Source organism: Carcharhinus amblyrhynchos, chromosome 9 (assembly GCF_965287045.1).
Source record: "Carcharhinus amblyrhynchos chromosome 9, sCarAmb.v2.hapA, whole genome shotgun sequence".
NCBI lineage: Eukaryota > Metazoa > Chordata > Chondrichthyes > Carcharhiniformes > Carcharhinidae > Carcharhinus > Carcharhinus amblyrhynchos.
In genome coordinates, this window is record NC_137332.1 from 12,670,424 (window position 1) to 12,694,164 (window position 23,741).

Here is a 23,741-nt window from a genome sequence, read left to right on the forward strand (position 1 = left end):
CAGCATGTGTGAGAGAGAAAAGAGCTGATGTTTAGAGTCCAGATGACCCTTTGTCAAAGAAACATAGAAGATAGGAGCAGGAGGAGGCCATTCAGCCCTTCAAACCTGCTCCACCATTCATTACAATCATGGCTGATGGTCCAACTCAATAGCCTAATCCTGCTTTCTCCCCATAACCTTTGATCCCATTCTCCACAAATGCGATATCCAGCAGCCTCTTGAATACATTCAATGTTTTGGCATCGACTACTTCCTGTGGTAATGAATTCCGCAGGCTTACCACTCTTCGGGTGAAGAAATGTCTCCTCATCTCCGTCCTAAATGGTCTACGCTGAATCCTCAGACTGTGACCCCTGGTTCTGGATGCCCCCACCATCGGGAACATCCTCCCAGAATCTACCCTGTCTGGCCCTTATCAGCTTCTATGAGATTCCCCTTTCATTTGTCTGAACTCCAGTGAAAACAATCCTAACCTAGTCAATCTCTCTTCCATACATCAGTCCTGCCATCTCCGGAATCGCTCTGGTAAACTTTCTATGCCAACATTATGCCAACAACTCGGATATCAGGGAAGCCTGACTGTATTTCAAGGCACCTGTGTTGACTGGAGCTGTGTTCTAACCTCCCCAAGTGACAATGGTTCTGCCTCAAAGTCTTTTTGCCATGGGAAAAAAGGAGGAAAGTGCTTAAGATCTTTCGAGCACATTAGTGAGTAAAAAGCACAGCTTTTGTAATCCAAGGAAAGGTTTCATAGAATCCCTGCAGCGCTGAAAGAGGCCATCTGGCCCTTCGAGCCTGTACTGACTCTCTGAAAGAACATCCCATCCAGGCCCTCTCTCTGCCCTATCCCCGTAACACTGCACATTTACCACGGCTAACCTACACATCTTGGGACACCAAGGGGCAATTTAGCATGGCCAATCCACTTAACTGCATATCTGTGGGAGGAAACTGGAGCAACCGGAGGACACCCATGCAGACACAGGGAGACTCCACGCAGACAGTGACCCAAGGCTGGAATTGTACCAGTGTTGCCGGCACTGTGAGGCAGCATTGTGCCAACATGCTGCTGTTTAACTTGACTTGTTCAACCTGTGCCAGACCATCCATCCAAAACCACAGTTGCGAGCTGCTAATTAAGAGGATTAATTTCTACAACCCGAAAAAGAAAGACCTGTGCTGCCAGCGCGTTTTTTTTTGCCATAAATAATTGCTCAAAGAACTGGAGGGAAAAATGAGGGGGAATATTTTACGTAGCAAGTTGCTGTGACCTGCAATGCACTGCCTGGAAAAATAATGGAAGCAGATGTAACAGCGATGCTCGAAACGGAATTGGATATAAACACGGAAAGGAAAATGACACTGAGTTATGCAGAAAGAGGAGGAGAATGGGGCTAATCGAATAGCTCTCTTAGAACCAGTATCGATAGGGCAACCAAGTGGCCTTTTCCTTGGTGTACCACCAACCCTATTCTATATATGAATATCTTCATTGCCTTTTTGTCACTGGGGAAGAAGTGATCCAAATACTTGTGGTGTATCAGAATCATAGAATCCTACGGTGCAGAAGGAGACCATTCGGCCCATCGAGCCTGCACCGACCACAATCCCATCCAGGCCCTACTCCCGTAACCCCTAGCTAATCCTCCTCACACTAAGGGGCAATTTAGCATGGCCAATCCAGCTAACCCGCACATATTTGGATTGTTAGAGGAAAGCGGAGCACCCAGAGGAAACCCACAGGAGAACGTGCAAAATCCACACAGACAGTGACCCAAGCTGGGAATTGAACCTGGGTCCCTGGCACTGTGAGGCAGCAGTGCTAACCACAGTGCCACCGTGCCGCCTACTGCCCTAGGCAAATGGTCAGTGAATGTTCATTTAGCATCACCAAGCTTCATCTTGTATCTTCATCACTGCCTCATTCAGCAGAGCAGATAACACCTCCATGCCCCATTACTCACAAGAATCCAGATCACCTTATATCGCCCTTACAACAGCTGGAATTCTCCAGTCTCGAATGCCCCGCCATCGCTGCCAATGAGAATGGAGAACTTGGTGCTCAGCCAAAACTTCATTCACAGAAGCGGGCCTGGAGAATCTCAGCTACCGGCGAGGTTGGAGAATCCCAGCTGTGGGTAAGGTCGGAGAATCCAAGCCGTGGGCGAGGTCGGAGAATTCCGGCTGTTGACCTTTGGATGGATTTTGTTCCAGTACAGCTTATTGGCAACCTCTTGTGTTTTTAATTGCAAATTTAACTTAATGAAACATCCTAAGGTGATTAATTGCAGGAGCATCATTAAACAAAGCGTGATACCACACAAGGACAGATCAGGTGAGATGACCAACAGCAGATTGTCAAACAGTTGCCTTTAGTAAGTGCCTTAAAGGAGGGAGAGAGGCAGAGAGATGTATGGTGGGTATTCCAGAGCTTGGGGTCTAGGAAGCTGATGGGACAATGGCCAATGGCCCACAGTTATTGCCCATCTCTAAATGCTCTTAAACTGAATGGCTTACTAGGCCATTTCAGAGGGCATTGTAAGAGTCACAAGTAGGCCAGACCAGGTAAGGGTGGCAGATCTCCTTCCCAAAAGGACATTGCTGAACCAGATGGGTTTTTATGACAATTGACAATGATTCCATGATTTCCAGATTTTCTTTGAATTCAAGTTTCACCATCTGCCATGGTGGGATTTGAACCTGTATCCCCAGAGCATTACATTGTGTCTCTGGATAACTATCCCCCCTCCCCCCTCCCCATTTCAAAGGGTTGCGGGCTGGGAGAGATTAAAGTACAGAAACTGGGAGGAGGCCATGGAGGCTGAGAATTTTAAACTCGAGAAATTGTTTGAGCAGGAACCAAAATTAATGACTGAGCGTTGAGGTGATAGATGAATGGGACTTGCTGAGAGTTATGGCATGGCCTTGGATCAGCTGGTGTTCATAGAAGTGAGAAAGTGGGAGATTAACCAGGAGAACATTGCAATATCCAATTCCAGGGGGTGACGAAAGAACAAACAAAGAGTTCAGCAGCAGAGGTGCTGAGATAGGAATGAAGTTTAGTTTTTTTAGCTTAGTTTATTTGTTGGCGTCACAAGTAGGCTTGTATTAACACAGCAATGAAGTTACGGTAAAAATCCCCTCGTCACCACAGTCCGGCGTCTGTTCAGGTATACTGAGGGAGAATTTACCATCGCCAATGCATCTAACCAGCATGTCTTTCGGGCTGTTGGGGGAAACCGGAACACCCTGAGGAAACCCACGTAGACACAGGGAGAACATGCAGACTCCGCACAGACAGTGAACCGAGCTGGGAATCGAACACGGGTCTCTGGCGCTGTGAGGCAGCATTGCTAACCACTCTGCCACTGTACCACATGGTGAAGATAAAACGCAGACGCAGAATTGGTCATTCTCAGTGCAAATATATGGTCAGGAGATCAAATTTTTGATTTGATTTATTATTGTCACATGTATTGGGATAGAGTGAAAAGTATTGTTTCTTGCAGACAAAACATACCGTTCATACTGTACATTGGAGAAAAGGAAAGGAGAGGCTGTAGAATGTAGTGTTATAATCATAGCTAGGGTGCAGGGAAAGAATAACTTAATATATGGTAGGTCCATTCAAGGTTTGATGGCAGCAGGGAAGAAGCTGCTCTTGAGTCAGTTGGTACGTGGTCTCAGACTTCTGTATCTTTTTCCTCATGGAAGAAGGTGGAATCCAGTATGTCCTCGATTATGCTGGCTGTGTTGCTGAGGCAGCGGGAAGCGTAGATAGAGTCAATGGATGAGAGGCTAGGCTTCGTTCACGATCCTTTGTAGTTTCTTGTGATCTTGGGCAGTGCAGGAGCCATACCAAGCTGTGATACATCCAGAAAGGATGCTTTCTATCTGTAAAAATTGGTAAGAGTTGTCGCGGAAATGCCAAATTTCCTTAGCCTCCTGAGAAAATAGAGTTGTTGGGGGGCTTTCTTAATTATAGTGTCAGCATGGAGGGACCAGGAAAAGTTGTTGATAAACTGAACATCTAGAAACTTGAAGCTCTCGATCATTTCCACTTCTTCACCGTTGATGTAGACAGGGGCATGTTTTCACTACGCTTCCTGAAGTTGTCTTCGTTTTACTGATATTGAGGGTGAAATGATTGTCGTTGCACCAATTCACCAGATTCTCTTGGGATCGGGAATAGCACAGGATTTCAAACAGACTGGTTTAGAATCGTAGAACCCCTGCAGTACAAAAGGAGGCCATTTGGCCCATTGAGCCTGCACCAACAACAATCCCACCCAGGCCTTATCCCCAAAATCCCATGTATTTACCCTGCTAATCCCCCTGACAATTTAGCACGGCCAATCAACTTAACCAGCACATCTTTGGACTGTGGGAGGAAACCAGAGCACCCGGAGGAAACCCACAGAGAAACATGGGGAACGTGCAGACTCCACACAGACAGTGACCCAAGGCTGGAATTGAACCCAGGTCCCTGGCGCCATGAGGCAGCAGTGCTAACCACCGTGCCAAACATTAGTTCATTAGCATTTGGGGCGAGGACCAAGAACAACTGGAGGAAATTTCTGCTGATCCAGTATTGGATGTGAGATAGGCAGTCGATAATTTAGCCATGATGTGGAGATGCTGGCGTTGGACTGGGATGGGCACAGTAAGAAGTCTCACAGCACCAGATTAAAGTCCAACAGATTTATCTGGTAGCATGAGCTTTCGGAGCGCTGCTCCTTCACAAGGTGAGCCTAATTTAGCAACAGTGGAGTTGCGGTGGAGTTGGGTATCGTCTTTAAAAACTAACGCTGCGTTTTTGAGTGGTGTTGCTGAAGGGCAGTGTGCAAATGTGAAATGGGACAGGGGAGAGGGGTGAGGGGAAGATAGACTCTTGAGGATCCCAAAGCTAATAGTGCAGGAAGCCATTGGAGTTTACTGTCCGGCTGCAAAGCACAAAGATCATCATCAACTTGCTGCAAAACCACCACGCAATAAAAAAATAATTTGTCACGGTTCATTGGGCAAGGAGAACCCTTCCTTAAAAAAAAAGAAAGGTCACAAAGGATTTGGCTGTTGTTTAAATACTGTCTCAGAGCATTTCTTTAAAGGTTACGATGTCATGTAGTTTCAGAGTTAGGAAGTAAGAGGAGCTTTCCGAGCACCAGCTCCACCTCAGGCCAGTCAGTGATTGTGACAGACACTGACAGTGGACAGCAGGAGGCTGGCTGAAGCAAAAGCTGTTGCCTGCACCACTGAGCAAAGCGATATCACTTCCTCAGCAACTTCATAAATGGTTTGCGTCTTTGGGCAACAAGGTTCAAAAGTTTTGAATTACGACTTGGGCTGAGCTGCAACACCTGCCCTTAGTCCACAGAACCATAGGTCCCTACAGCGCAGAAAGACTAACTGGAGTTTGTACTGACTCTCCGAAAGAGCATCCCACCCAAGCCCAAGCCCTCCCTGCCTTATCCCCATAACCACGTGCTTTTAACATGGCCAATTTACCTAATCCAGAACCAGGGGTCACAGTCTCAGGGTGGATCATTTAGGATGGAGGTGAGGAGACATTCCTTTACCCAAAGAATGCTGAGCCTGTGGAATTCATTAGCACAGGAAGTAGTTGGGTGCCAAAACATTAAATGTATTCAAGAGACGGCTGGATATAGCACTTGGGGTAAATGAGATCAAAAATTATGGGGAAAAAGTAAGATTAGGCTATTGAGTTGGATGATCAACCATGATCGTGATGAATGGTGGAGCAGGCTCGAAGGGCTGAATGGCCTCATCCTGTTCCTATGTTTCTATTAACCCGCACATCTTTGGACTGTGGGAGGAAAGTGGAGGAAACCCACGCAGACATAGGGAGAACGTACCAACTCCGCACAGTCACCTGAGGTTGGAACTGAACCCAGTTCCCTGGCATTGTGGGGCAACAGTGCTATCCACTGTGCTGCCATGCAGCCCCAGAACGCGCTGTGGCGATGAAGGAGATATAACTTGGATTTGCTAGTTCGCAAATAAATGTGCAACAAATGCTACATTGGATGCTAGATGGATACAAATCTAGCTATTGATTTTCTAAGTTAATGATACTGATTATGACAATATATTCAGTAACATTGGATGATGGTAATATTTGAGTTTGGTAGCTATTAGGCATGCATTAGCATGGCTGTATTCTCCACCCAGCATACATGCATATATAGTGAGTTGCTGTGGGTATGTTCCATGCTTGTCGAACTATAAAATAACATATTCTGAGGGGGAACAAAGCTAAAACCATTACCATTACCGGAGAATAAAAAGAGGTAAAACTAATTTAACAAATTACTGCAGTTCAACATTGCCCAATCATCTTAGCCAGAGGACTGGAAGATAAGCAAAATGCTTATTAGACAGGATTAAAGAAAAACAACATATTTGGTCTCAGGCATCTCCTTGAATTTAATGCAGGATGTTGCACTTGCTCCCTAACAGTTCTGTCCATTTTATTTTCTGCTGTTTCTTGGAGAAGCTATTTTGCCACGACAATGGATAGTTCTCATGGTGACAAATAGAAGCCCACACAGCTCTCAGTGTCTTTCCAGTAACGTGTAGCCAATGAGCTGGCCCATATTATATTATGGAAATAACTGGTCCAGTTGTCTAAAAGTTGATTTTTTAAAATTGTTGTCACAAGTAGGTTTACACTAACGCTGTAATGAAGTTACTGTGAAAATCCCCTAGTTGCCACACTCCAGTACCTGCGCGGGTACACTGAGAGAGAATTTAGCACCTAACCAGCATGTTTTTCAGACTGTGACACTCAGAAACCAAAGCACTCAGGGGAAACCAAGGCAGACATGGGGGAATGTGCAGACTCTGCACAGACAGTGACCCGAGGCTGGAATTGAATCTACGTACTTGGTGCTGTGAGGCAGCAATGCTAACCATTGTGCCACCAGCAAACCACAGGCTGAGTTCTGGTATAATCTTCAAAATAGCCATTCCCCACAAATAAATGATCAAGTTAAAGGGCAATATGCCATGTGCCTATTGGAGAATGGGAGGCTGGTTTGTGTGATGGACTGGGCTTTGTTCCCGACCATTTGTAGTTTCTCGTGGTCTTGGACAGAACAGGAGCCATACCAAGCTGTGATACAACCAGAAAGAATGCTTTCTATGGTGCATCTGTAAAAATTGGTTCCAAGATAGGTCTTTCAGGTGCAGGGACACTGCTGTCTCAATATCTCAAGCTATGAAATCCACAACACAGGATATATAACTGACCTAATCACCCAACTTATTTGGAAAAATACTTTGAACATATTCAAATCAACATGTTGAGGAAGCTATACTTTTTGTTTATTTTTACAAACAGCAGAAACTGTTCAAGAAACAGATTCCCACCAGAAGCCATCAAACCCACTACAAGTCATCTAAGCAGCCAAGATAATAAACAGTAATACCATGAAAGTGGAAGATGGACTCTCCTGAATCTGCAGCAACTTTGAGTTAAACTCAGAACTAACATTCTAGAAATTTGACTTCAAGAAGCCGTGCAGCTCAGTTAGAATTCTCTGCTTTGCAAGGCATCGCCTCAGCTAAAATATCAATTCATCTAAGAAACTACAGGTCTGCCACAAAGGAGACCGAAACAACTAAAAGCTGTAACTATATCGTACTTTCTTCAGCAGTACCTTATTTTGTATGTGATAGTGTGTATGAATCGAATCAGCGAGGTGTCGTGGTTTAAACATCAGGGCTAAATGTGTGATAATAAATAAGATTATTTTGAAACCCACAAAAAGATTGCTGCTGGAATAACTTAATTGGAACAACCACTCTGAGGGTAAGTAAACTGACACCTCTTACTTATGGGCATATTAATCATGGAAAATAAAAAGGAACAAATAAAATCTGCCCATGACAGTAACCATAATGCACAAAGAACCATGGGCATCTCTCCCCATTGGAGAGAAACAACTGATTTTACAAGGCAACTGGATAGGCCTTCTTGGATTCAGCTGGTACAGGAACTGAACCCATGCTAATGGTATCCTCCTACATCAGACTGCAGCCATTTAGTCAACTGAGCTAAACGACCTCCAGAATTGGTTTGTACACTAATGCCTTTGATCTATTCCCCCTCCCTTCATCTCTCCTCTTATTGGGCAATACAATAACCCATGCAAATCTACATATGAAAATCACATGAATAAATGTGGTAGGATTTTTAAAAATTCATTTGTGGGACATGGGCATCGCTGGCTGGCCAGCATTTATTACCCATTCCGAGTTGCCCTTGGAACTGAATGGCTTGCTAGGCAATTTCAGAGAGCAGCTGAGCGTCAACCACATTACCGTGGCTCTGGAATCACATATAGGTCAGACTGGGTAAGGACAGTGGGTTTTGTTCCCTAAAGGGCATTCGTGAACCAGATGGGTTTTTCCGACAATCGACAATGGTTTCATTGTCATCAGTATCATAGAATCATAGAGACCTTACAGTGCAGAAAGATGCCCATCGAGTCTGCACTGACCACAATCCCACCCTGACCCTATCCCCATATCTCTACATATTTACCCACTAATCCCTCTAACCTACACATCTCAGAACACTCGGGGCAATTTTAGCATGGCCAATCGACTTAACCCGCACGTCTTTGGACTGTGGGAGGAAACCCACGCAGACACGAGGAGAATGTGCAAACTCCACACAGACAGTGACCCGAGCCGGGAATCGAACCCAGGTCCCTGGAGCTGTGAAGTAGCAGTGCTAACCACTGTGCTACCGTGCCGCCTCATCAGTAGATTATTAATTCCAGATATTTTTTACTGAGTTCAAATTCCACCGTCTGCCGTGGCAGAATTTGAAGCCACGTCCCCAGAACATTGGCTGAATTTCTGGATTAGCAGTCTAGTGATAATACCACTAGGCCACTCCCTATTTGATTAATTGTCATTTGATGAAATGTGACATTATCAGACCCCCAGAAATATGTCTAAGCGAAGATAGGAAAACTAAATATCGGCTGTCTTCGCGGTATGTGTGAGTAACGCTATCAGGATCCTAAATTCTCAATTACAGGGAATATATGGTATTAACCTATCATCAGTAAGGAGTGGATTGGGATTGTCCTTTCACCCCATAGAACAAGGGTAGTTTTCAAATGCTGCAATACAGTCCTTGCTGTATGATTGCGTTGGAGTGATAAAATCTTAAAATCCCTACAGAGCAGAAGGAGGCCATTCGGCCCATTGAGCCTGCACTGACAACAATCCCACCCAGGCCCTATCCCCGTCACCCCACAAATTTAACCTGCTAGCCCCCTGACACTAAGGGACAATTTAGCACGGCCAATCAACCTAACTCGCACATCTTTGGAGTGTGGAAGGAAACAGGAGCGCCTGGAGGAAACCCACGCAGACACAAGGAGGACGTACAAGCTCCACACAGACAGTGACCCAAGCCCCGAATTGAATGTGGGTCCACATTCACCACACTGCCCCAAATTATTGCACTCGTAGAAGAAATAGCACTCATTCACGTACCAACTGAGTCAAGAACAGCTTCTTCCCTGCTGCCATCAGACATTTGAAAGGACCCACCTTATATGAAGTTGATCTTTCTCTACACCCTAGCTGTGACCATGAACTACATTCCATATCCTCTTCTTTCCTTGTATACTATGAACGGTATGCTTTGCCTGCATAGCGTGCAAGAAACAATACTTTTCACTGTATCCCACTAGATCCAGACAGTGCAGAAGGAGGCCATTTGGCCCATCACGTCTGCATTGACCACAATCCCACCCAAGTCCTATCTCCAATACCCCAAACATTTACCCTAGCCTGTCCCCCTGACACTAAGGGGCAATTCATCATGGCCAATCCCGCACATCTTTAGGCTTGTGACAACAATAAATCAAGTCAAATCATTTTGATCTTGAGATTTGTTTTAATCTGAATTGACCCCAGCTCCCTGAACTCAAAGAGAAGAGTGCACCGTCTCAGCTCCAACGCTGACCGTTTGGAAGCAGCCCGTCTTTTATTTTGTCAGTTCAGGTTTCAATTTCTTTGTAAACAGAGAAAACTGGCATCTTGTAAGGAATCCAAAGCTGGCCTGATTGCATTGATCAAGTGCAGGTCGGTTTGACATTTTCGCTTGGCACTAATCTCGACGCTATTATGTGGTATAAAAATACCTCATTGGCAAGAAATTAGAGCTGAAACTGAGGAGTTTGGAAATGCCAGCACAGCTTCCCCTGAGTATCCGTTACTAATGAAACAGCAAAGTAACCAACCGACATTCGTATTAAATCCCGCTACATCAGGGCATTTTACACTTTGAGAACTTTAATGCTTTGAACAACAGCCACCTACCCTGTTAGAAACTTAATCGCCTTTCACAAACAACTTATCAGGCCCGTTCTGTTTCTCTATCTGCGGGCAGCCATTCAGCCAAAGAGACGAGGAACATTCAGAGGAGTTGGTAAGGATGTACCTCCCCAGCTCTGGGATGTAAAGTGAATCAAATAATGTCCAGCTATCGCAAGGATTCCGAATGGGACACATCAACATGGGTGGCACAGCGGTTCACACTGCTGCCCCACCAGGGACACGGGTTCAATTCCAGCCTCGGTTTACTGTCTGCGTGGAGTTTGCACATGCTCCCTGTGTCTGCGTGGGTTTCCTCTGGGTGCTCCGGTTTACACCATAAGACATAGGAGCGGAATTAGGCCATTTAGCCCATCGAATCTGCTCCGCCATTCGATCATTGGCTGATAGGTTCCTCAACCCCATTCTCCCACCTTTTCCTCATAACCTTTGATCTCCTAACCAATCAATCTCTGTTTCCTCCCAAGGTTCAAATTTTGTGAGGGTTAGGTGGGCTGGCCATGCTAAATTGCCCCTTGGTACCAACGATGTGCGGGTTAGGTTGATTTGCCATGCTAAATTGCCCCTTTGCATCAGGGGGACTGGCAGTGTAAATATGTGGTGTTACGGGAATAGGGCCCTGGGTGAGGTTGTTGTTGGTGCAGTTCCGATGGGCCAAATGGCCTCCCTCTGCTTTGCATGGATTCTGTGAACTCTTCCCATGGATCTCAGTCCCTTGTGTTCATTTCTGCTTACAACTAGGTCAAGGGTCTGAGCCAATGAAGTGCTTAGAGTGGCAGCGGGTACCAAGGGGATAGAGGAGGGAGGTGTGACATAATGTTTGTTGCTAATGTATGCAATACACAAGTGTATTGCACATGTTAGTTTGCCAATCCTGTTCCCAATGTTACCTGCAAAAGCATCGTGAAATTACATCATTTACTCAAAAGGAAGAGCTGTACGCAGAGAGTGCCTTATTAATCTCTGAGGGACATATCAAATCGTTTCACATGAATTACGCTTGAAGTGCAGTCACTGTTATTGTGTAGGCAAACACAGCAGCCAATTTGTGCAAATATCCCATAGGCAGTGGGAAAAATGAGCAGCTAACCCTGTTGCTAGCTGAGGGATCCAGGCACCAGGGGAAATGATCTGCTCTTCTTCCAATAGGAGGAGGCCATTCAGCCCCAAGAGAGTCTGTTCTGTCATTCAATTACATCTCCATTTATCTGTCATATCCCTCAGTGCCCTTGTCCAAGAAAAATCTATCAACCTGAGTTTTGGAAACATCAATTGAATCAGCTTTCACAGCGGGCTTTGGGAGATTTGCAGAGTTGGGGGGTTGAATTGCTGTTGGTGGGTGGGTAGGAGGTGAGGCTGTTGGAGGGTGGGGGGAGGCACTGTTGGAGGGAGGGGAGTGGGCTATTGAAGAGTGAGGGGGGAGGCTGTTGGACGGTGGAGAGTGGGCTATTGAAGAGTGGGGGGAGAGGCTGTTGGAGGGTGGGGAGTGGGCTATTGAAGAGTGAGGGGAGAGCCTATTGGAGGGTGGGGAGTGGGCTATTGAAGAGTGAGGGGAGAGGCTGTTGGAGGGTGGGGAGTGGGCTATTGAAGAGTGGGGGGAGAGGCTGTTGGAGGGTGGGGAGTGGGCTATTGAAGAGAGGGGGGAGAGGCTGTAGGAGGGAGGGGAGTGGGCTATTGAAGAGTGAGGGGAGAGGCTGTTGGAGGGAGGGGAGTGGGCTATTGAAGAGTGGGGGGAGAGGCTGTTGGAGGGAGGGGAGTGGGCTATTGAAGAGTGAGGGGAGAGGCTGTTGGAGGGTGGGGAGTGGGCTATTGAAGAGTGAGGGGAGAGGCTGTTGGAGGGAGGGGAGTGGGCTATTGAAGAGTGGGGGGAGAGGCTGTTGGAGGGAGGGGAGTGGGCTATTGAAGAGTGGGGGGAGAGGCTGTAGGAGGGAGGGGAGTGGGCTATTGAAGAGTGAGGGGAGAGGCTGTTGGAGGGTGGGGAGTGGGCTATTGAAGAGTGAGGGGAGAGGCTGTTGGAGGGTGGGGAGTGGGCTATTGAAGAGTGAGGGGAGAGGCTGTTGGAGGGTGGGGAGTGGGCTATTGAAGAGTGAGGGGAGAGGCTGTTGGAGGGTGGAGAGTGGGCTATTGAAGAGTGAGGGGAGAGGCTGCTGGAGGGAGGGGAGTGGGCTATTGAAGAGTTGGGGGGGAACTGCTGGAGGGTGGAGAGTGGACTATTGAAGAGTGAGGGGAGAGGCTGTTGGAGGGAGGGGAGTGGGCTATTGAAGAGTTGGGGGGCACTGCTGGAGGGTGGAGAGTGGACTATTGAAGAGTGAGGGGAAAGGCCGTTGGGAGTGGACTATTGAAGAGTGGAGGGAGAGGCTGTTGGAGGGTGGAGAAGAGCTAAAACAAGAACAAAGAACAAATCAGCCCGGGAAACAGGCCCTTCGGCCCAACGAGCCCGCGCTGCCATCTCAACACCACCAGTCCACCCCTCCACCCACTGTTGGAGAGGATGCCATGAACCTTTAGGGTTCAGCAGCTGAACATGTGAACTAGGTTTAAAGTTTCTTCTGACCCCTGTCAAAAGTGGCACTACCTGTTTCACTGGTTACCAGCTCAAATGTGTACCTGCTTGGAATGCAAAACTTCATGTTGGTTACCAATTCAGACATCAACAGTTACTGGACAGGATTGTCATAGGATCCAGACCTGGGCCAAATGTCTCTTTCCTCCTCTATCTCCTTCTCCCTCACCCAAGGCACGCAACCATACCAGGTTGGCCAATGTGCAAGCGAATTGAGGCATTAAATTCTAAACTAAAGAGGAGGAAATTGTCCAGGATGGGATTTTCATATCAAATCGTTTCATGTGAATTACGCTTGAAGTGCAGTCACTGTTATTGTGTAGGCAAACATAGCAGCCAATTTGTGCAAATATCCCATAGGCTAACCCTGCTGCTACCTGTTGCTAGGTATTGGGTCAGAAAGCTCCCGCCATCATGAGATGTGGGGCAGGCTGGATGGGTCTGCCGGTCTTGCCCACTGATTGTGTATGTTCTCAACCCTTCGGTGGCATTCTTACATTACTATAGCAGATTTTCTTTAATGTTGTTACAGAATTCATTGCCACAGAAGGCTGTGGAGGCCAGGCCATTGAGTGTATTTAATATAAAGATGGATTGGTTCTTCATTGGTAGGGGGATCAAAGATTATGGGGAAAAGGTAGGAGAATGGGGCTGAGAAACATATCAGCCATGATTGAATGGTGGAACAGACCCAATGGGCCGAATGGCCTGATTCTGCTTCTATATCTTTACGGTCTTATGGTAAGCACAGAAAAATGGGTGGTTTACAGAACAGGAAACTAGATTGTTAAGGCAAGCATGGGAGTTCGGGTGACAAGGCATGTTATGTACTCTGCCCCTCATGATCAAGTCTGTCAATGGAGCCACGATCATCCAGTGTCCCATACATTGACCAATAGAACATAGAACATAGAATATTACAGCGCAGTACAGGCCCTTCAGCCCTCGATGTTGCACCGACCAGTGGAACCAATCTAATGACCCTCTAACCTAAACTATTCCAATATTATCCAAATGTTTATCCACTGACCATTTGAACGCCCTTAAAGTTGGCGAGTCCACAACTGCTGCAGGCAGGGCATTCCACGCCCTTACTATCCTCTGTGTAAAGAACCTACCTCTGACATCCGTCCTATAATTATCACCCCTCAATTTAAAGCTATGTCCCCTTGTGTTAGCCATCACCATCCGAGGAAAAAAGCTCTCACTGTCCACCCTATCTAACCCTCTGATCATCTTGTATGCCTCAATTAGGTCACCTCTCAACCTTCTTCTCTCTAATGAAAATAACCTCAAGTCCCTCAGCCTTTCCTCATAAGACCTTCCCACCATACCAGGCAACATCCTGGTAAACCTCCTCTGCACCCTTTCCAATGCCTCCACATCTTTCTTATTGTGCGGCGACCAGAACTGTGCGCAATACTCCAAGTGCGGCTGCACCAGAGTTTTGTAATCTGGCTACATTAACAGACTTGATCGTGAGGGGCAGAGTACATAACATGCCTTGTCACCCGAACTCCCATGAAATGTCCCAGGATGCTTCACTGGAGCATTGGAAAACTACGTATAACACTGACACATGTAAGGAAACAGTAGGTCAAGTGATTGAACACTTGGTCAAAGAGATGAATTTAAGGAGTGTATCAATTGAGAAAAGTGGGATAGAGAGAAGGAAAGTGAGAAAGAGAAAAGAAAAGTGAGATAGGGAGAAGGAAAGTGAGGTAGAGACAAGGAAAGTGAGATAGAAGGAAAGTGAGATAGAGAGAAGGAAAGTGAGGTAAAGAGAAGAAAAGTGTGATAGAGAGAAGGAAAGTGAGGTAAAGAGAAGAAAAGTGTGATAGAGAGAAGGAAAGTGAGGTAAAGAGAAGAAAAGTGAGATAGAGAGAAGGAAAGTGAGGTAAAGAGAAGAAAAGTGTGATAGAGAGAAGGAAAGTGAGGTAAAGAGAAGAAAAGTGCGATAGAGAGAAGGAAAGTGAGGTAGAAAGAAGGAAAGTGAGATAGAGAGAAAGAAAGTGAGATAGAGAGAAGGAAAGTGAGATAGATAGGCAGAAAGGTGTAGACAGCTTATTTCAGGTTGATGTAATATATCAGTATAGTATATATAGACCTATAATAATTAACTCATTTTTGATATAGAATTACACAGAAATTACCAGAGAGAATCAAGCCATTTGGCAAAAGCAGTTAATTTATCACTGAGCTGCAGTTTTAATCCCATGTACCTTCAATGCCCTCCCCAGTGTTGCCTTACCCCCTTCCTTCAATCACCTAGAAAACCCATCATTCAATTTCAGTTGTGGGGGGAGGGGGGGGGGGCTTAAAATGTGAGGTGGGGGTGGAGGGGCGGGTGGGGGTTTGCAGAATGGTAACTCATAATAAACACTGCTTCATTTCCTTTCTGCTGAAATCTAAACGAACAGAAAATTGGCCAGGGTAGATAATGACAAGTCCATTCATTGTTATCCATTTGAAGCTGTTGCCAACTCTGAAACTTCCACCCATAGTCTCTGTTTCGCCTCACTCATACCAGAAATGCATTCCAAAGCCTTATAACACGCTGCATTCAGGAGTCTCTCCTGTTCTCTGTACTAAATCTCACATTTCATCTCACATTTTATGTTCCCTCATCTTGGACCCTGCAGGAACAGGAAATAGCCTGTTTCTATCTATCCAGTCCCATCTCTTCACTATAATTTTTAACATCTCTATCAAATTAACCTGTTATGTACTCGGTTCAGACACAAATACTTTCTTTGCAATGGTTTTTTTTTCAGACAGGCAGTGACTATTGGACTGCATTGCATCATCTCCATTGACTCAGACCTTTACTTATTGGGTAGAGTCCAAATTTTTTGTCTGCGGCCTGGTGAAAGGTTTCATGTGGAAGAACATTACACATTTAACTGTTATATTCACTGTCTCACAGCAGGAGCCCAACGTCACATTCACGTTTTTAATAGCCTTGGCCGAATTCTCTGGCCATTCACAGCGGTGGGATTCTCCGATCCCACTGGCCGTGCACCCCCACTTGTGGGTTTCCCACCGGCATGGGGGTGATGTCATAGGGAATTCCCATTGATAGCGGCGCGTCCAGAGAATCCCGCCACGAGCAAACATGAAGCCATCTCTTGCTGATGCAAAACACGTGGCTGGGAGGCTGGAGAATTTCACCCCCTAAAAACACTGTTTTTAATGTGAATCTGAGCACCCCCAACCCTCTCCCCCACACCCCCCAGTCCCCTCATCCCTCCCCCCAAATCACCCGGCTCTTTATCATTCACTTTCCCAAATATAAGTGCTGTATCCATCTCCCGGCACACCTCCATCTCCCAACACAACAGTTAGCATTAGCCCGCATGCAGGAGGATGTATCTATGAGAGGGATAAAGAGTTGGGGGAAATGTAGAATAACATCAGAAGCATACGTGATGCCGATGTAATAATGAGGTCAGATCACGTGATTGAGAAGTAAGAGAGATCCAGAAGGTGGAGAAGCTTCAACCTACGTAGAGGTGCAACTGTGTAAATATTCGCTGTAAATAAAGGAGGAATAGTTTTGAGACACTACAGACTCAAGAAGCTTGGTAGCACAGCAAGGCAGCATGATGGCACAGTGGTTAGCACTGCTGCCTCATAGCACCAGGGACCCGGGTTCAATTCCTGGCTCGGGTCACTGTCTGCATGGAGTTTGCACATTCTCCCCATATCTGCGTGGGTTTCTTCCGGGTGCTCCTCAGTCCAAAAATGTGCAGGTTATGTTGATTGGCCATGCTAAATTGACCCTAGTGTTGGGGGATTAGCACAGTAAATATATGAGGGTTACAGGGATAGGGTCTGAGTGGGATTGTGGTTCGTGCAGCCAAATGGCCTCCTTCTGCACTGTTGGGATTCTATGGATTCTATGATAGTTCAGGACAATTCCCAAGATCCCTATCTGGACCCTGATCACAAAACAAAGAATTGGTCATTAAAAAGTCAGCAACCCTGCAGCCATTTTATGCTCATGGAGCATTAATTGCTTTCAGGTGAGAAACATAAGAACATAAGAAATAGGAGCAGGAGTAGGCCATCCAGCCCTTCGAGCCTGCCCCGCCATTCAATAAGATCATGGCTGATCTGAAGTGGATTAGTTCCACTTTCCCGCTTTCTCCCCATAACCCTTAATTCCCTTGTCTGTCAAAAACCTATCTACCCGTGACTTAAATATATTTAGTGAGGCAGCCTCCACCACTTCAACAGGCAGAGAATTCCAGAGATTCACCACCCTTTGAGTGAAGAAGTTCCTCCTCAACTCCGATCTAAACTGTCCCTCCCTTATCTTGAGGCTGTGTGCTCTAGTCCTACTGTCCTTTCTAAGCAGGAAGAATCTCTCTCTACCTCTACCCTATCCATCCCCTTCATTATCTTATACGTCTCCATAAGATCCCCCCCTCATCCTTCTAAAGTCCAACGAGTACAGACCCAGTCTATTTAGTCTCTCTTCATAGTCCAACCCCCTCATCTCCGGTATCAGCCTAGTGAACCTCCTCTGCACTCCCTCCAAGGCCAAAATATCCTTGCGCAAGTGCGGTGACCAAAACTGCACACAGTACTCCAGCTGCGGCCTCACCAGTGCCCTGTACAGTTGCAGCAAGACCTCCCTACTTTTATGTTCTATCCCCCTCGCTATAAAGGCCAGAGAATTCTATCCACTCCCAACCATTCCCCCCCCACCCCACCCCTTTCCCCTCAACACCCTCTGAGGAAGCAGTTCCATCTCAGAAAATTCCCCCTGCAGTCCCAGGCACGCCAGGTATGAGCAGAGTCCACTGATGGGACAACAGGCATCAGTGAGGAAGAAGATCTGAAAGACGACAGGTCTGATGTGCAGGTGGGGCCTGGCTGGCAGCTCCCAGTGAGGAAGGAGAGGGGAGGTGGAAAGGGGAATTGGCTTTGGGAGGCTGAGGAAGAGGGTTAAAGGGATGGAGGGGAGGTTGTGACCTTGTTGTGCATCTGATGGACACATGGGACACCCCCCATTCCCACCCAAAGAGATACTTTCTTTCCCGACTCCAACCCACACAGTAAAATTAGCCATAGGGCTACCCACCTGGCCTGCGCCTTCTCCTAATGCAGCTAAGATAATGGTTGTGGGCATTGGGGGGTGGGGGGGGGCATCTTGTGAGGCTTTGTCTGGTATTCAGAGTTATTGATCGAGCCTCCTCCTTTTAACCGCATGTATCAATTCAGACAGCGCTACCCTTAGCCCCATAGCCAGGCAATTTGAAGACCACAAATTGAAAAACCTTTGTTTGTTCTGCCTGCTGCCTCACAGTGCCAGGGACCGGGGTTCGATTCCTGGCTTGGATCACTGTCTGTGCGGAGTCTGCACGTTAGCCCCGTATCTGCGTGGGTTTCCTCCGGGTGCTCTGGTTTCCTCCACAGTCTGGAAGATGTGCTGGTTAGGTGGATTGGCCATGCTAAATTCTCCCTTAGTGTACCCGAACAGGTGGGATTTTTCACAGTAACTTCATTGCTGTGTTAATGTAAATCTACTTGTGACTGATAAATAAACTTCTTATTCGATTATAATTTAAGGATGGGCTTGTGTGGATTATAAATACCAGCTTGGATCTGTTGGGCTGAGTGGCCTGTGCTGTAAATACTCTTTACAATTATGGTATTATCTTGACTAAACATAAGAACATAAGAAATAGGAGCAGGAGTAGGCCATCTAGCCCTTCAAGCCTGCCCCGCCATTCAGTAAGATCATGGCTGATCTATCGTGGCTCAGTTCCACTTTCCCGCCCTCTTCCCATAACCCTTAATCCCCTCTCTTATCAAAAACCCATCAACCCGCGTCTTAAAAATATTTAGCGAGGCAGCCTCCACCACTTCAACGGGCAGAGAATTCCAGAGATTCACCACCCTTTGAGTGAAGAAGTTCCTCCTCAACTCTGTTCTAAACCGCCCCCCCTTTATCTTGAGGCTGTGCCCCCTAGTCCTACTGTCCTTTCTGAGCGGGAAGAGTCTCTCTACCTCTATCCTATCCGCCCCATTCATCATCTTATACGTCTCAATGAGATCTCCCCATAAACATACAATGACAGACCAAGATGCATTTATAAGTAACAAAGATCAAAGAAAATGACAGCACAGGAACAGGCCCTTCGGCCCTCCAAGCCTGCTCCGACCATGCTGCCCATTTGAACTAAAACCCCCTACCCTTCCGGGGACCATATCCCTCCATTCCCATCATATTTTTTTTTCCTTTTCATTCACAGGTTTTAAGTCGGTCCGCCTTGTGTCCAACGAGGGGCATACACGCGATGGGTCGTACTTGGGCTGCTCTTGATTGTTCGAGATTGGCCTAGTGCTTCATGTCGTTAGTGTGTGCCTAAACTGGACCAGATACTGGGCAAGACGACAGCTCAGTGACTATCGCTGATTGCTGTGCAGACACATGGATTTGGGCCGGTGTCTGTGGGAGTTTGCGTATTCTCCCCGTGCTTGCGTGGGTTTTCTCCGGGTGCTCCGGTTTCCTCCCACACCCCAAAGATGTGCTGTTAGGCTGATTGGCAGTAATAAATTGTCCCTAAATCAGTTTTCCCTCAATCTGGATGGCCATAAAACATTAGACAAGGGTCGTGGGTGGAGGGGGGGACTGGTGGCGTTGCGATGGCAGCGCGGGCTTGTTGGGCCAAAGGGCCTGTTTCCCGGGCTGTTTTTGTTCTTTGTTCATGTATTTGTCAAGACGCTCCTTAAAAGTCACTATCGTGTCTGCTTCTACTCCCTCCCCCAGCAGCAAGTTCCAGGCATCCACCACCCTCTGTGTAAAAAACTTGCCTTGTACATCTCCTTTAAACCTTGCCCCTGGCACTTTAAACTTATGTCCACCTAATAACTGAGTCTTCCACCCTGGAAAAAAGCTGCTGACTATCCGCTCTGTCCAGGCACCTCATAATCTTGTAGACTTCTATCAGGTTGCCCCTCAACATTCCGGTGAGAACAAATATAATTTGTTGAAGCTGCATGTGGGTGAAATGTCTCGGGGTGCATTTTAAATTATAAATTAGCTTGCAGTGTAGTGACTGTTAGCAACTTGGCAGATCGGGTTTTAGCCACTATTAGCACACAGCAGTGTTTAACAGAATCAGCGAGTGGGAATTTTATGACCCCACCTATCAATGGGATCTTACGATCCTGCCAAAGTTGACCCCTGCTGTGGGTCGCCTGACAACAAGGCGGGCAATTCCTGCCAATCGCCATCAACCTCCAGTCCCGCCAACAGCCAAAGACGAGATCCCTTCGCTGTGGGAAAACCCACCGCAGGAGGGGCTTGTAAAATTCCAGTCATCATGTTGGTTTGGAGGGGTGGGGGCATTGGCCAGAATACCAGGGAAATTCCCTACGATTCCTCAAGTAGTGCCATGGGATTATTCCAAGTCCGGAACACTTTGGGATGGTACAGATGACAGTTGACTAGCAGTGGTTTCCTGGTCACAGTTAAAAAGAAACACCAATCTGATATAGCGCGGTTTCCACTTTCTCCCTTTTTGTGTCTAATGTATTCACATACAAGTTTGCTTGTCCTTCACTCCTTCGCTCTCCTGAAGTGTAACCAGCCAGATGGAAGTTTCACAGCTCTCTCTAAATGGGCAATATAATCACAATCTCCACACAAAACTATAGCAGCAGTCACTGCAGAAAGTGACTTATGCCTTTGTCATTTTATTCATCTCAAACATTTCTCTGAGGAAAAGCAGCAGACTATCATACTGGAGGGCATCCCTGTTACTGCCATCTTTTAGTTTTGCGACAAAGTTGCTCTTAAATAGTTTCTGTCCATAATCCCCGGACAAAATATTCGAGGAAACCCAGCTATGTTAATGTCTGCTGATGGACATGTGTCAAATATCCACATTTGACTCAGGCAGAGCAGGAGGCAACCTCATGTCATGCATTGTGTCATGCGTGTGCTGGGAAGTTTTATCAGCAGTTGGTTCCTTAGCTCAGGGATTAGAGCACTGCCATGTAAACCAGGGGGTCACGAGTTCAACTCTCGTTCAAACCTGTGGGCACAATGTAGGTAAGGGTTGTTGTAAGGTAGGTGCAGAGAGACTGCGAGGCAACGTCAGACAGCTTTGATGAGTGGGCAAGATCATAGATCAGGTGAACCTTTGGGTGGCACATTGGCACAGAGGTTAGCACTGCTGCCTCACAGCACCAGGGACCCGGGTTCGATTCCTGGCTTGGGTCACTGAATGTGTGGGGTTTGCACATTCTCCCTGTGTCTGCGTGGGTTTCCTCCAGGTGCTCCGGTTTCCTCCCACAGTCCAAAGATGTGCAGGTTAGGTTGCTTGGCCATGATAAATTGTCTCTTAGCCTCAGGGAGGACTAGCAGGGATAAAAGGGGGTTGTGGTTGGTGCAGACTCAATGGGTCAGAGGGCCTATTTCTGTACTGTCGGGATTGCATAGTGATTCTGTATGTGTCTGAGACACAGCCCTAATGGGCAGCACTGAATCAAAAAAAGTATTAAATGAGCAAAATGGTGAGTGTCAGTGAACGTTACCATGAGAGAATTGCATTCACTATATCATTTTGATATCAAAAGTTGCTCCACATGTGACAATTTCATTAAGTCAACTCTGTTGACAGTAATCGTGCTACTGCTATGTTAGAAAGAATCCCATCTTAATTAAAAGGCAGGATAACTCTCCAACAGCGAATACCATTGCCGACTGATTCACAAGTAAGGAAGGGGGAGCAACTGAACTATACATGGACTAGTGATCTCTCTGTGCATTGTTACAATGACATTGTGAGCAATGGTGACCACACAAGGTTCATTTCAGGGCATAAGCCAGTGTGATTAATCTCTCATTGCACATCTCATTACACGCTTACTGGAGGTAGAAAATTAAGCATGTGTGGATATTGCAATGTTCAACACACTCTGCAGCTCTTAGCAAATTAGTTTATCAAGCGGCTTATTATTTATCAACAATACGATATGATTTCCTGAAACCTTTAGCGGGGGAGTGGGGAAAGAGCTTTACTGAAGTGTCTCAGAACGGCAGCTAAAAAGACTTAGAGAGAAAATGCTGGAAAATCTCAGCAGGTCTGGCAGCATCTGTACGGAGAGAAAAGAGCTGACGTTTCACGTCCAGACGACCTTTGTCAACGCTTTGACAAAGGGTCATCTGGATTCCAAATGTCAGCTCTTTTCTCTCCTAACAGATGCTGCCAGGCCTGCTGAGATTTTCCGGCATTTTCTCTTTTGGTTTCAGATTCCAGCATCCGCAGCAATTTGCTTTCATTTTAGCTGACAGAATAAAAGGCCAGTGCTTGGATCGTACTCACTTGATTAGGAAGCTTTCTGATAGCAGTCCAAAACAAATAGATGCTGCTTTGAACAGGGAATGAGGCGGTGGGTTGTCGAAGGCTGTCATCATTCTATACACTGTGAACGGGACAATGGTCATTAGGCCCAGGATTACAGTGAGGATCATCCAATTCTGCCAACGGCTGGCAACAAGCTTCCACGCTGAACCAGTCTGAAGGTGGTACTGTGGACACAGAAAAAATCATTACACGATGGAATAAAAATGTGCTGGGAAACAGATTCAACAGTGATTTGCAAACTGGAATTGGATGAACGCTTGAAGTGGATAAAAAAAACCTTGCAGGGCAATCAGGAAAGTGAATCGGGAAAGTCCTCATATTTGAGGGAAGATATAGTGGCATTGGGGGCGGTTCGGGGGAGGTTCACTAGATTGATTCCAGAGATGAGGGGTTTGTCATATGAAGAGAGATTGAACAGTTTAGGCCTGTGCTGTCTGGAATTTAGAAGAACGAGATCAAATTGAGGTATTTGAGATGATGAAAGGTTCGGATAAAGTAGAAGTGGAGCGGATGCTTCCTCTTGTGGGGCATTCTAGGACGAGAGGTCATAGTCTTAGGATAAGTGGTTGAGGAGAAACTACTTCTCCCAAAGGGTTGCGAATCTATGGAATTTGCTACCCCAAAGTGCGGTGGATGCTGGGACAGTGAGTCAATTTAAGGGGGAGTTAGATTTTTAATTGGTAATGGGTTGAAAGGTTATGGGGAAAAGGCAGGAAAATGGGGATGAGGAGCACATCAGCCATGATCGAATGGCAGAGCGGACTCGATGGGCCGAGTGGCCTAATTCTGCTCGTACATCTTATGAAGCGGGGCAGCTCCTTCAAAGAGCCAGCATTGGTCCACCGGGCTAAATGGCTTTCTTCTGCACTGCGTTACTCCATGATATGAGAACAAATATCTTAATATGCTTGACGCTGTGAACATAAATAGTCTATAGCCAGGAAAAAACAAGACAGTGAAACAGCATGGCAATAACTCATGTCTGATGACTTCTAATTATTGCCGCAATTCATTTTGCAAAGTTCAAATAAAATTATAGCTGCAAGTACATATTGGTTTACTCAACAACTCTGCCAGTTATAAATCTATCCTAATACTATCTTATGAGAAAATAGGGTAACGTATTAAACATGCAACTGTGCATGAATCGTTATATATTATTAAACCAGTGAGGATGGTCTTTATTATGTACAGTATTTATATTCTACAGCTTGCAAGCCTCCAGCAAGGGCTTTAAATTTGTTACCGCAGACACTGTTGTATATTAATCCATATTTTAAAATGAAATTATGTTTGCAGTTTCCATCAACTACATAAGATAAGGGTAATTCAAAAGAAGGAACATGAATGGTAACCAGCTTTGCTAAATTGTTCGGTGGAAAATCCGAGCTGATTTTGTTTAAGGCCTTGCG

At 46.2% G+C, this 23,741-nt stretch overlaps 1 protein-coding gene across 1 annotated transcript in view; it reads right to left on the minus strand.

Moving 5' to 3' along the window:
* Positions 1-23,741, minus strand: part of LOC145348300 (uncharacterized) — a 234,426-nt gene that overhangs the window by 20,107 nt on the left and 190,578 nt on the right. Inside the window, exon 4 of the mRNA XM_080196501.1 lies at positions 22,288-22,493. Coding sequence (XP_080052627.1) covers positions 22,288-22,493 — 206 coding nt within the window. The remainder of the gene's footprint in view (positions 1-22,287; positions 22,494-23,741) is intronic.